General features: G+C 39.3%; 4 protein-coding genes across 4 annotated transcripts; all 4 read right to left on the bottom strand.

Moving 5' to 3' along the window:
- Positions 1-941: 941 nt before the first annotated feature.
- On the bottom strand, positions 942-3100 carry LOC115431065 (claudin-8-like). The gene has a single exon (XM_030151313.1). The coding sequence runs from the start codon at positions 3011-3013 to the stop codon at positions 1919-1921; it is 1095 nt and encodes a 364-aa protein (XP_030007173.1). The 5' UTR covers positions 3014-3100; the 3' UTR covers positions 942-1918.
- Positions 3101-3554: 454 nt separating this feature from the next.
- On the bottom strand, positions 3555-6282 carry cldn8.1 (claudin 8.1). The gene has a single exon (XM_030151266.1). It carries the CDS (start codon positions 6173-6175, stop codon positions 5393-5395), a length of 783 nt encoding a protein of 260 aa, XP_030007126.1. The 5' UTR covers positions 6176-6282; the 3' UTR covers positions 3555-5392.
- Positions 6283-6973: 691 nt separating this feature from the next.
- Positions 6974-8488, bottom strand: cldn8.2 (claudin 8.2). Its single transcript, XM_030151311.1, has one exon. The coding sequence runs from the start codon at positions 8419-8421 to the stop codon at positions 7531-7533; it is 891 nt and encodes a 296-aa protein (XP_030007171.1). The 5' UTR covers positions 8422-8488; the 3' UTR covers positions 6974-7530.
- A 2139-nt stretch (positions 8489-10627) lies between these two features.
- LOC115431077 (claudin-4-like) lies at positions 10628-11987 on the bottom strand. The gene has a single exon (XM_030151328.1). It carries the CDS (start codon positions 11884-11886, stop codon positions 11200-11202), a length of 687 nt encoding a protein of 228 aa, XP_030007188.1. The 5' UTR covers positions 11887-11987; the 3' UTR covers positions 10628-11199.
- Between the last annotated feature and the right edge of the window lie 1091 nt (positions 11988-13078).

The raw sequence follows: 13078 nt of genomic DNA, 5'->3' as shown, positions 1-13078 counted from the left end.
GCGCTCAATTGAGGGCATAGCCAAGCCGCTGATCCGCAAACATGGATACGTCCTGAAGATTAACTTCAAATCTGGCAACATTCGACCTCGACAACGTCTTTGCTTTGGTACACCGAGGAATGATTAAATCTTTGCTCCAGTCCTGATGGAAATGCAAATCTAATCTTCAAACTGGTCTGTGACGCTCTCTTGAAGATTAACTACCTCAAACTGTTTATCGGTCACAGTCTCAGAGTAAAATAAAATGTGTTCACATACCTTAACCCACCTTTTTTGTTTTTGTTTTTTTGTTTCAAGAAGTTTGAGATGGAAGTTGAGGTTTTCCCTTGTTGCTCAGTTGGATTTATCAGCAACTAGTGAGGTAGAGAGGGAGGAAACTTCAGGGGTTCTGTATTGCTTCTTGGGATTAATATAATCTCACTATTCTTTAAGTCTCCCATAATTAGCAAAAGTAGTTTTAAATTATATTTCCACTTACACACTGGTATAAAACAGATTATTCTTGGGATTAAATACTTACATCAGAATGTGCTGTGCAATTAAACTACATAAAAGTAAAATGCATAAAGATAGAGTGCTGTAACTCACTCCAGAACGGCCTTATCTCCTACCAGGATTTTTTTTTTATCTTATTCATTTGAAATCTTCCTAACTGAACTTAAAAGCCAATGAAATGCACTGTAGGAACAGTATGTGTCTGCACAATGAAAAGACTGGGATATCTGATCATGTCCTCTGCTGTCATCTAGTGGTGAATTATAACATTGCTTAGTACTGACAAATTTAACCCTTGTATGGTGTTTGGGTCTGTGGGACCCGTTTATATATATTTTTTTTATTAAAAGATGATGAGTAATTATTTTTTTATGAGTTTAAAAAACAAATTAAAAACAATTCACACTTTAATTCATAAATGTAATCTGGCAAAGGCAAAAGGCAAATATTAAACATATATTCTTTTTATGTTGCTTATAATTAGGATGAAGTAAACATCTGTTGAGTATTTTAACATGAAAGGGGGTCCACCACACCCACGAACAGTGACAGAATAACAAAAATCTGAGCACCACACAAGGCTTAGGCTAGTTCACTTTTACTCAACCTTGTCTTGTCGAAAGTCATGCGAGATAAGGCCATTTTTACATTAAAGTAGGTCAATTTCAGTTACCACACCAAGAAATTAAATCTGAGGTGCACTGTACCACTTAGCAAATTAATAACACATACGCCTTTTCGATACTATAACTCAGACATACTTTGTTTCATCTGATGTGTTTATTTTTTGTAATATCTCAGCAGAAATCATCTATTGGGAAAATTTAACATAATATATGTTTCCCAGTTAGTCTAATTATTATAACTAGTGATATAAAATGCATTTGTTGAGTAAGTAAGTTATGATTAGTGAGTTATTCATTTGTTATTATAGGGCTAATGACCACTCTGATGTGGATCCTATTTAAGCATTTTCAGTCATCTTAATAGGTAGAGATTAAAAACAGAACACACTGCAACATAATTATCCTCTGTTAGAGTAACAGTCACAATTAAATAAAAGATAGCAATCAACGTACTGAGAAAAACAAAACATTTAGCTGTGATTATTATTATTTTTTTTTTTTTAATTTGTCATAAATGTCTTTTAAAAGCAGCTCCACACCAGAGCTCTTGGAAAACAACACACTTTAAACCTTGTTGATACTAAAAACAAGAGTAGGTCTGTTTAACCTGACTGCAGAATTGTTTATGGACAATACAATTGCTATAAAAATATGGGCTTCTACTTAATTCAAGAAAAGATACAATTTTTTCCCTTCAGCTTGTTACTGTGATACAGCAGTTTTAGTTCCCTAACAGGCAAATACAAGTATTGCGTGAAAAGATTAATCAGTAACAAAGAGCCCACTTTGATTTTTCCTCATATGTATACACCAGCACTGCTCACACTAGGAGTAGAGCCTTGTTCAATTCTTGATGTTTTATATCCAATGAAAATAGGAGTTTGTGGAACTGGATGGAAACCGGATTGGTAGGACATTGTGGGATTGCCTGTAGACATCATTGAATACGGCATTGAATTGTGGCTTATGTACAGAGAGTTCCCTGGCGTGTATATTCCTCCAGTGTGGTTAGAGCTCCGCATTGAAGATTGATGCACCAGGTTACCTTGGTATAACAATGACACATTTTCAGGCAGACCTGGGTTATAAACAACAGGGGTGTTGATTAGTGAGCCATCACTTGCAACTACTTGGGTGATGTTTTGCGGAGCTATTGCCAGTTGTTGTCCCATAGAAACGCTGTTCGGTAGAGAACGTCGTTGTGGATTCGGTCCAAGGCTGGAGAGACTTGAAATGGGATGGAACCTGGTCAGTGTTGGTTTGTTTGATGCTGGTTTGTAACCGAACAGGTTTCCAGGGTGGTACACGTCGAACGAACCTTTGTCTGAAGGCATACGACGACAGAGAAATAACAGCGCAGAGGCAAAAAGGAAAGCACCGGTCACCCAGCCAATGTACAGCGCCTCTCCCAGCTCCCTCCTCTGGGCATCGATCAGCAAAGGGTTGTAGAAATCCCTGATGATGACATGGCCTGTCCATGAAACGGGGATAAAGACGCAGATACAGGCCATGAACTGCATACCACCGGCAACCATCAGGATAATGGTCTTAGCCCAGTCATTACCCCGGAAGCAGGAGATGCATCTCATACCTGCCAGGCCCACTAGAAGCCCCAGTCCGGACAAAGCAAGAGAGCAGCACATGAGGCCTCTGGCGGCCTGTAGCTCCGGAGGCAGAAAAAGCAGGGAGTCGTAGACCTTACACTGCATCCTGATGTTGGCCTGTCGATAACAGTTCATCCATAAACCCTCCCATCGAGTCTCCATTACTATTATGTTCTCCTCAATGAAAGCCGTCACCTTCCACATTGGCATCCCTGTTGTCGCCGCCGCCCCGATCAGCCCGACAAAGCCAACACACATTGCGGCTATTTCTGTAATTCCTTGAACCATTGCGCAGGTTTAAGAATGAATCCAAACTTCTTACATATGTCCGAGACAATGAGGATCTTGTGCTCCACTGGTCGTGTTTACAGTTGTGAGAGGTGTCTTGTTATGGGAAAAGTGCGTTGGAGACTTCTGGTTGGCTTGAAGCGATGGGGGTGAAGATGACCTGTGCTTATTTTGTGTTTATGGTTCCTTAGGCTGTAGTGGTTTATCTGTGTGATCAGCTTCATCTGCGTAAAATACCAACAACGGGACAATGCAACAAATATCTCGGAACTTCAAACAGTTTTTTATAGATTTTTATTCTCCATAATTATTTTTATTACAAATTCAAGCCCACTGAAGACATTGAAATGAAGTGCAGTACTTATATTAGCCACAGGGGAGCAGAGATGATCTATGTGATAATGAAACAAATACAGATGTTATGTCACAGTAAAAAACAAAACAAAAAAAAACTGCTGTTTTTTTACATGTCAAAATGTACAATAATCCATATTTGTTGACTGTAAAAAGATAAACAATACATGCATCCTATAGTTATACATATAAAGCACTAAACATTTACTCTTTCTCAAACTTGTAGATAGGGCTGGGTGATATTGGCAAAAGTAGTTTTTTTTTTTTCAATGTTTTGAATGATTTAGGATTTTGACTGTTTTCTGGCTACATGAAGTGAAAACAGTTTGACTGTAAAAATGTTTTTTTTTTATTAAAATTATGCACTAGATAACTGAAGAAACACATTCACAATGGATATATTCCAAGAAGTAAACAGGTTTCATTTTGGATATATTTTGGAGCAGGAAAGATCTTCAGAGGAATAATATCAATTTTGTAAGGTAACATTTTTCACAATTTTCAGAAAGCAAAACCTTGATTAATCAAATGAATTTCATACATTGCCTAGCCCTACTTGTATATTTTTTCTGTTTGACAATATATGCTCATTAATTTTATTGAAAATAGAAATTTCACTGTCGCAACTTTAATTGCAGCTTGCTTTTGAGCTCACTAAAACTGAAATGATATGACCAAACAGGTGACGGGCTTATATACTTAAAATGGTTAAACAGAGGCTGGTGGATCAACACAGAAAAAAACACAGGTTTCAGCTCAAAGCTCTCTGTGTCTTCATGCAAAGACACTTGCAAATTCTGGACACATGACCACATGACTGTGCTTCAGGGCTGCTCCCTCATCTCTCTGAACAAACAGTATGGTATCTTGTTAAGTTTCCTCCATGTGCACACCTTAACAAACAGTCTTAAACCTCAATTTCATGTTTACTTAGCTAGTAGCTCAGGTTTATCTGTTTCCAAGAGCTCTAGGGAAGTTTAACACACTCACATTTGGTTTCTGATCTCACAGACACACACTGTTACTGTAGTGATGGCTTTGTGTTACTTTGTTGATCATGAGTTTCATACTGGTATTGGAGGAGGAAAGTATTGGTTGTCATATGAGCAAGAGATTGAGAGTGATATTGACTAGTTATTTGTGCCCTACAGATATATTTGTGCACAGTAATGCTCTTGTTTTTGTGTGTGGATGGGTGGGGTGAGGTAAAATTAAGAGGTCAGTGAAGTTGTTTGGAAATTGGGTTGAAATATCTGTGAAATATTAACTCTTAAGCCTACAACACAATACTCCACCTCTGATATTAATGCATACAACTAATGGTATTTGACTATAAACCCAAATACACACTGATGGTTAAGATTAAATGAATATCTATGTACAGCATATACAGACCAGGTTTAAACAGTCAATTGAAATATTATTGAAATCACAACATGAACAAGTGGCCAAATCGCAGCAGCTGCAGGGTTTTTTTTATGTGTCAGTGTTTAACATTTTGAAGCACCATACCTTAGCATTGTTGGTTCAGCTTACCGAAAATGTAAAGGGAATGTGCTTGTTACGTACATACTTGAGCCCAAATCCTGTTTTCCTTAAAATTAGAAAATGGCTATTGTTACTCAAACCATGATTTAGAGAAAATATTTCTCAAAATTATTAGTTTTGCAAATTGTTCAGCCTTAATTACCGACACGTTCTCTCGAGTTAACATACAAAAGAAGACTGCAAATATAAAATTAAATGATACAGTTAGCATAAAAGTTAAAGAAATGAAGACTTGATATATAGGACGAGGTTGCAATCACATTACAGACCATTGGTAGTCTGTATGAAGGGTGTCTTTGCAAGATAAATGCATTGTTTATAAAGAGAAATTAAAATTTCTTCACATGTGGTAAATTGATTGAAATGTTGGTTATATGAAACAGCTTTGGACGTTTGAAATACATTACACTGCCTATATTATTTCCTTATGACTGTAACTGTGATTGTCATTACCTCATTAGCAGTCATTTAAAGAGTTCAGAGGTAAGCCACTCCACTGCGGACTGAGGGGTGCCTGGAATGGTAGCTGTGGACAGTTGATGGGTGTCTTGATAGCACTGGCTGAGCTTGAGGGTAGTACTGAGGCTGTGGCTGGGGAAGCATGACCAGCTGTTGAGGCTGGAGAGGCTGTGGAGGGTACGCTATGTAGTCAGAATTCCTGGAATATATGTACCTCTCTGAGCCTTTTCCATCCGACTGTATATTGCAACAAGTAAACATGCACCCTCCAGCCATCAAGAAAGCAGAGGCCACCCAGCCGATGTACAGGGCCTCTCCAAGCTCCCTGCGCTGTGCGTCGATGAGCAGAGGATTGTAGAAGTCCCTGATAATGACGTGACCCGTCCAGGACACAGGGATGAGGACACAGATGCAAGCCATTATGATCATGCTTCCTGCAATGATGAGGACCATTCGCTTAGCCCGGTCATTGTTTTGAATGCAAGATGTGCACTGCATTCCCACCAAACTGATCAGCAAGCCGAGGCCACCCAGCGCCAGAGCGCAACACATAAGCCCCCGAGCTGCCTGCAGGTCAGGAGGCAAGGCCAAGAGAGAGTCGTACACCTTACACTGCATCCTGATGTCGGCCTGCCGAAAGCAGTTCATCCACAGACCCTCGTAGCGGGTCTCAAACACAATGATGTTTTCCCCAATGAAGGCGGTGACTCGCCACATCGGCATCCCAGTGCTTGCTGCTGCCCCGATCAGCCCAATGAGGGTCAGTAGAAGACCCAGTATCTCCAACGCTGAATTGGCCATCCTATCTTCCTCTTATTCCTTAAGCCTCATGCATACCATGAAATATGGACAATGTCTGACAATAGTAGGAAGCACTACTATCATGTATGGAGTGGTTTTGCATCCCAGTGGAGGAGGAGGTGCAGGTTGATGTACACCTGTACTGCCTCCTCCCTGTGGACAGGATAGCAGAGTGGGAGGAGTGGGAAATGGAACCTGTTGCCAGGGAACATAATCCCCAGGCTGTTTTCTTTGTCTGTGCACATATCCTGCTGTTACCAGTTGCTTTGTTTATTCAGAAGTCTCAGTTTACATCCTCAGAATACAGCATTTTACAAGGATGCTTAAAATGAGAATAAAGATCCAAACTTATTTAAAACTCAGCGGCAGTGAATATAACGTAACAGCTTTTCGTTAATATTTTACCACTTATGACTAGAGTTATCAAAGACATCAATCGGCTTGTGGCCTTTACCTAGTCACTGCTCTATTAAAGCTCAAGAGCATTGTGGGGCACTGTTGGGTCCCATATGTTAAAGGGCATTGCTAAAACTTATCACAGTAATGAGATTTCAGACACAAAACATACTTGTGCCCATTTATCACTGTCAGTGCAAGGTTAGTGGCCTCCATGTTATGTCAGTTCTCAGGAAAAAAAAAAAAAGCTGTCTACTCTCTGACTCATTTGAGATGAAATCGCTTCCCAGTTATGCAGTGTGGGTGTACCTGTTTCAACAGTCTGGTTTTACCAGTTTAGGCACATTGACACCGACAACAATAGAGACAACAGAAAAAAATTGAACACCAGTGAGCAAAACAGGGAGTTTCAGTCAGGCTTTTGTTAGCCAAGCAAACAGTTTTTTTCCTCTGAGACAAATCACAAATGGAATTCTGATGATTTTTAGTAACATTGTGCCTTTATTGGAATCAACATTTAACTTAATGTATAACCCTGGAAAATGTGAAAAATATGTATCTATATACAACAAAAATTCAGCAGTAAACACAAATCATCCAGAGGTATATAATCTGAAAAAGGCCCAGTGCACAAAATTAATTCTCAAAGAGTATGACAACAGAGTCTTATTGTGTAGTATTGTATGTGTAGTATTATGTACCAGAAATACGCTTCTTAAATTAACTGTATGGAAATGAATAAAGAATATGCAATGAATTTAGCACAGTTTATAGCAAAAACATATTTCTCAGCAAGTAACTTGGCCCTCTTTGAGAAAAGTAATGAAAGTTTGGCCAGTTTCAGACTGTGTTTGGAGGTACAAGTCATCTGACTGTCCTTATTCCAATTCTCCAAATCTTAGCATGTAAAAAAACAAGGGAAAACAAAGAGTCCAAAATTGTCTCTGTTTGTTTGTTGCCTAGTACTGGCTTGGGGTGTATGCCACAGATCCAGGTGGGGGTGCAGAGTAGGGGGGTTGGTAGGAGTACGCTGGCTGGTACGTGTAGGGCTGGTACGTGTTGGGCTGGTATGAATATCCAGGTTGGTAGATATTTTGCCCGGGATTATATGCAATCCTCTCATCTGGGTCCTGGGTGCGGGGAGCGTGACGGCACAGCAGGATTACTCCCGCTGTGAAAAGTATAGCCCCAGTCACCCAGCCAATGTAAAGAGCCTCCCCAAGCTCCCTGCGCTGGGCATCGATCAGCAGAGGGTTGTAGAAATCTCTAATGATGACATGGCCAGTCCAGGACACGGGAATCAGAGTGGTGACGCAGCCCATGAGGAACAGACAACCTCCAGCCACAAGAACAATATGCTTGGTGCGAGCCCGATGGTCCACCACTTTGGTACATTTCATCCCCACAGCAGAAACAATCAGGGCGAAGGAGGTCAGGGCCACGGAGGCGCACATCAGACCCCTAGCAGCCTGGAGATCTGGAGGCAGAAACAGCAGGGAATCGTACACCTTACACTGCATTCTGATGTTGGCCTGTCTGTAGCAGTTCATCCACAACCCCTCCCAGCGGGTCTCCATGACAATGATGTTCTCCTCGATGAAAGCCGTCACCTTCCACATCGGCAGCCCAGTCACGGCTGCCACCCCGATTAGTCCAATGAAGCCAATGACGAGGGCCACCACCTCACAGCAGATGGCCTCCCGTCGGTCCTTCTTCTCAATCCTCTTTTTTTCCTCGTACACAGAGTCTTGGTAGTCAGTGTAGGCCTGGGCTTGCTTTTCATCATAGTAAGACCCAGCATAGGATTGAGGTGGCTTGGTGTAGCCACTGTAAGCAGTGTAAGAGGCCATGGTGGCTGTGATGCTGTGATAATTGAACTAGGGCTGTGTTCTCACAGCACAAAAACAAATGTGAGTAGCAGTGCAAGTCATGGAACTTATACACCCACCAAAAAAATGCTAATGATGCAATGCAAACATACTGGTTGAACTGCTTTAGAGCCATCAGATAAATGGAAACACACCAATGAGTACTGGTCGTTTGGAATGCAAATGCAACAACAGTCCCACTAACAAAAAATCAGCTGGTTTTGTTATTTAGAACAGATAGGAATAAATTAAATCACTGTGTAAATTAAGAGTTTAAAATTTAAGCTTTTCTTTTAAAGGCTATTAGAATATATTTCATAGCATTTTCAGTCTTTTATTTACTTATAAACTTTATTTGATTGGGACAGTGCAAATTACATAGTATAACTTCTGCCTGTTACAAACAAGCTGTAGTAACTGATGATTCACATAAAGAGATCATAGCTATTGCTAGTTTCCATCTCCAGTCCCTAGTCAGGCTTTTAGCAGAGAAAAAAAAAAGAAAGGAAAGAAAGAAACATTTAAGGTTGCATAAAAAGCCAATGTACAATCACAGATGTTTAAAAAAAAAAATCAGTATTAAATGATAGCATAATTAAAGCAGAAAATGTGAATTGTAACTAGTATGTGAAGCCTAATGTTGTACACATAAAGTACCGGCTTAAATACCTAAAAACAGATATGTAATTTTTATTTGATTTAATTATGTAATTCCAAGAACTGCCACTACTAAAATCTCTGAACATTCTGCTTCTGCTGTCTGTTTGAAACAACTAGCTGGTAGGAAGGATCACAGGTGTGAAACAGTCTCTTTGTCACATGTAAACTGAGCTGATGAAAAGGTGTGGAGCATAGAAACTCAAGAGGGATGGGTTTCAATGTAACACAGTACAGTCGGCTCACCAGCAGTTCTCACCTCGTCATTGTCACACGGAAGCTATAAACTGCCCTGCTTAGACTCTGATATTTTTAGTGCACAGCTGCATTTAGGCTAAATGCAGGTACAATATACTGAATTTATAGAACAGTATCATCTGTTGTGGCATTTATAAAACACAAGAAACCAATACCAATGTTGGAATGTTTTTATGTTTGTCCAGTAATGATAGGCGCTTTTCTGCCAAAAAGTTTATAAATGCTCACGTAATGGGTGATGTAAGAAGCACATAAATTGTAAGTAGTTTTTGTCTTTTTCTTGTTTGGTATTTTATCTCTGTCAATACATGATTATTCTCAACAAATTCTTGTCTTTTTAGATACATATGGATAAGACAGTCATATATATATATTGACCTTTCAATGTGTCAACGCCTGACACATGTTTTGAATCTAAGGAAAAAGTAGGAAATATAGTTAGACTTTTTTTTTTTTTTTAAATAAAACAAAAATAAGGAAGACGCCTTCTTCTGTTATTTCTGTCTGTGTTGATTGTTGTTGTATTAGTTGATGAGGAAAATCTATCAAGGTGTGAATATCAACTACTGGTTATCCTATTATCTATCTTCTTAATTACTTCTATGACAAATGTATAGCAGACAAAAGCTTGGCAATATGGCCAGAAATTTATTTATTTATTTATTTGTCATGGATGATTTATGATTTTAATTGATTTCATCTTTCTTTATGCCGTGTGTGTGTGTGTGTGTGTGTGTGTGTGCGCGCCTTCAGAGGGTGCAATTCAAATTGAATTGTTTTATTTTCTTCTCTTTTCTGTCTTTTATTTTATTGTAGTTATAATAACAGTCTAAAATGGTAGCAAGCCCTAAGAAAATCCAGAATAGCATAAAATCTGTTTAGTAATAAACTGATTATTTACAAGTACATATTTGTAGTAGTGAATCAGAGTAGTCATAGTAGTAGAAAGTCTATCCAGCATTGAAGCGCAATTTCTGATTTTCAGGAAGCAAAACTTCAACTAATCAATTCATTCAATGTATTACCCAGCTGTAGAGTATACTGGACAGTAAAGCTGAAGATCAAACAGTGTAACCCTTATGAAACCACTCAACACTTATTGTTACACTTTTTTATTAAATGTTGCTCAATATCATTTGAATTAAGGCATGGATTAGATTGTAATGCTTAATTTAATTTTGATCTTGATTAAAAGACACAGAAACAAATCACAAGCATGTAGCTCACAAACAACAAACTCTGAATACATTAAATTATATTAACAATAAATTACTTTCTAAATACAAGCTGTGTACCAAAAATAGTGCATTTGGATTAATGGTATTAGCAAATGTTGATTAGTATGTATAAATATGTTTTTTTCACAGGAACTCTAACAGAATCAATTTAATTTATATTACAATCTAATTATGCGATGCAGTAACATGTAACCAGTTATTTCCATATATTAGCTATACAAGTTTTGATACAAGACACATCTTAATAAAAAGAGGAGATACATACATAAATCAAATTTGCAGAAAAATACAAGCACAGCAGTATTTCCTGTGATTCATTATAAAATTAAAAAAGATCAAGGACAAGCAATTAAAATTTATGGTTGATGGTTTAGCAACTGAGTCATAGTTTTTAGAGACAGAATGCAGAATCAGAAAAAATTAAAAATAGATAGATCTTAATACCAAAGACAGAAAGCTGCAAACAAGAGACATGGGCTATATATAGTTCATAAATAACCAAAAGTGCATTTTTTATGTAAATCAGCAGCCATAGTAATGAAGTCATTGTACATGGACAGTAAAACAATATACATTTTTGACACGAGGCATAGCACATTACAGCTGTTTACACATATTCCTGATGCTTGTGGAAGCTGGACGGCGTCCTCTCTAAGTTCACACTCTCCTCCTTCGGTACGTTCCTCGCTGCCAAGATGTAGGCTTTAGTGTAGGGCTCTTCCTCCTTCGTCCTACGGTGGCTGAAACTGACCAAAAGAATGATCCCAGTGATGAGCAAGATTGCGGACGTGGCCCACCCAATATAGAGAGCAGACCCCAGTTCATGTTTCTGAGCATCCACCAGTGTTGGGTTATTGAAGTTTCTGATGACGGTGTGGCCCACCCAGCTCACGGGGATAAGTGTGGTCAAGCAAGACAGCAGAAACAAACTCCCCGCTAATGCCAGGGTGATGTTTTTGCCCTTTACGTTGTCCTCACAGCAGCTGCTCTTCTTGGTTCCACATGCCATGATGGACAAAGCGATGGCAACCAGGATTATGGAGACGCACATGAGCCCCCTTGACGCCTGTAGCTCAGGTGGGAGAATTAGCAGGGAGTCGTACGCCTTGCACTGCATCTTGTCGATTTGTTTGTAGCAGTTCATCCATAAGCCCTCCCAGCGGTCCTCCATCACGATGAGGTTGGCACCGATGAAGGCCGAGACCTTCCATGTGGGAAGGGCAGTGGCCACTATGGTCCCAATCAAGGCGATGCTGCCCAGGACCAAAGCCAACACTTCCAACTTTGCTCTCATGGTTCAGAAGGATCTCCAGTCTCGTCACTGTTCTGTTGTCTGATGCACGAACTCGACCAGTCTGCTTTAGAGGGCTCCAAGTCTGCGATAATATCACCATGTATGCTTGCTATGCAATCTTACTGGTTTCATTGAGTTGACCTTGATCAAGCAGTTTAGGAACAACTCAAACTTAGATCTGCAGTTGTCTTTTGTTTTCTTTGAAACCTGAATAGGTGTTAGGCATTTTAAGTAAACAGTGATGAAAGTGATGGATCTGGCATGAAGGTGAAGTGACAAGTCATGGTTTGTTGCAGTTTTTTTGCTGCGGTGTCAAAGAGAATTTATACGCTGTAACAGACTTAATTGTAAGGCTCATTAACTATCTCCATTAAGAATGGAGGACCATGTTTCTCATTCAAGAAAAACAATTCCTCATTAAATTCAATCAGCCCATGTCTCCTTTGAAAACTGCACTGCGCAGTGCTTCTAAAATGACCAGAAAGACATTCCTTTTATATACAAGGAAATGTTTCAATACAAATATGGCACGTTTCAGGTTCTCAGCACACAAGCCACTCCTTTATTTAGCCTAAAAGTGAGTGAAGAAATGGTAACACCCTGTCGGCCAGCCTGTTTCTCAGAAGTAGGAGAGTCAGAAAAGGAAATGGAACAACAGATAAAGAGAGAGAGAGATTTAGAAGGAGAGGTCATCAAACAGGAACAGAAACTAGGAAACCAGTTGAGCAGGTTCGCTGAGTGATACCAATGTCACATCCTCACCAACTTCAAATGTAAACAGTCCACCAAGCAACCTTTAACTGCACACTCAAAAACATAATAACCTCTGGTGTGAAGACATTTCTGTAGCCTCATGAGCTTGAAACTGTCTGAATGGTAAATAATAATATAGTATAAGATCAACTTTTTTTGTATTCATCCCCTCAGGGAAATTCATTTGACCAGAAACTTGATGCACAATAACAAAGTTTTCTCTTACACTTTGAGGCTTAGGTGTAGCACCTAAGGCATTTTGGATACAACCCAAACCCAGTTAATATAAGATCAATGTGAAGAGCATCAAAACAAACTAAATTCTCTGATGTTTTCGAGTTCTCCTGTGGGCTTCGATATTGTTTTACTATCTGCTCTTGCTTTTCCAGCTTTTATGTTATTGTAATAATAGCAGGAAATCCTCCAAAATCCCCCACCT

This window comes from Sphaeramia orbicularis, chromosome 13, assembly GCF_902148855.1.
Source record: "Sphaeramia orbicularis chromosome 13, fSphaOr1.1, whole genome shotgun sequence".
Lineage (NCBI taxonomy): Eukaryota > Metazoa > Chordata > Actinopteri > Kurtiformes > Apogonidae > Sphaeramia > Sphaeramia orbicularis.
The sequence above is the reverse complement of the archived record's forward strand: the minus strand, read 5'-3'. Positions and strand labels throughout refer to the sequence as shown.

What these genes read in the sequence shown, in the direction of transcription:
- LOC115431065 (XM_030151313.1), bottom strand. Translation starts at nt 3,013, where the DNA reads ATGGTTCAAGGAATTACAGAAATAGCCGCAATGTGTGTTGGCTTTGTC.
- cldn8.2 (XM_030151311.1), bottom strand. Translation starts at nt 8,421, where the DNA reads ATGGCCTCTTACACTGCTTACAGTGGCTACACCAAGCCACCTCAATCC.
- cldn8.1 (XM_030151266.1), bottom strand. Translation starts at nt 6,175, where the DNA reads ATGGCCAATTCAGCGTTGGAGATACTGGGTCTTCTACTGACCCTCATT.
- LOC115431077 (XM_030151328.1), bottom strand. Translation starts at nt 11,886, where the DNA reads ATGAGAGCAAAGTTGGAAGTGTTGGCTTTGGTCCTGGGCAGCATCGCC.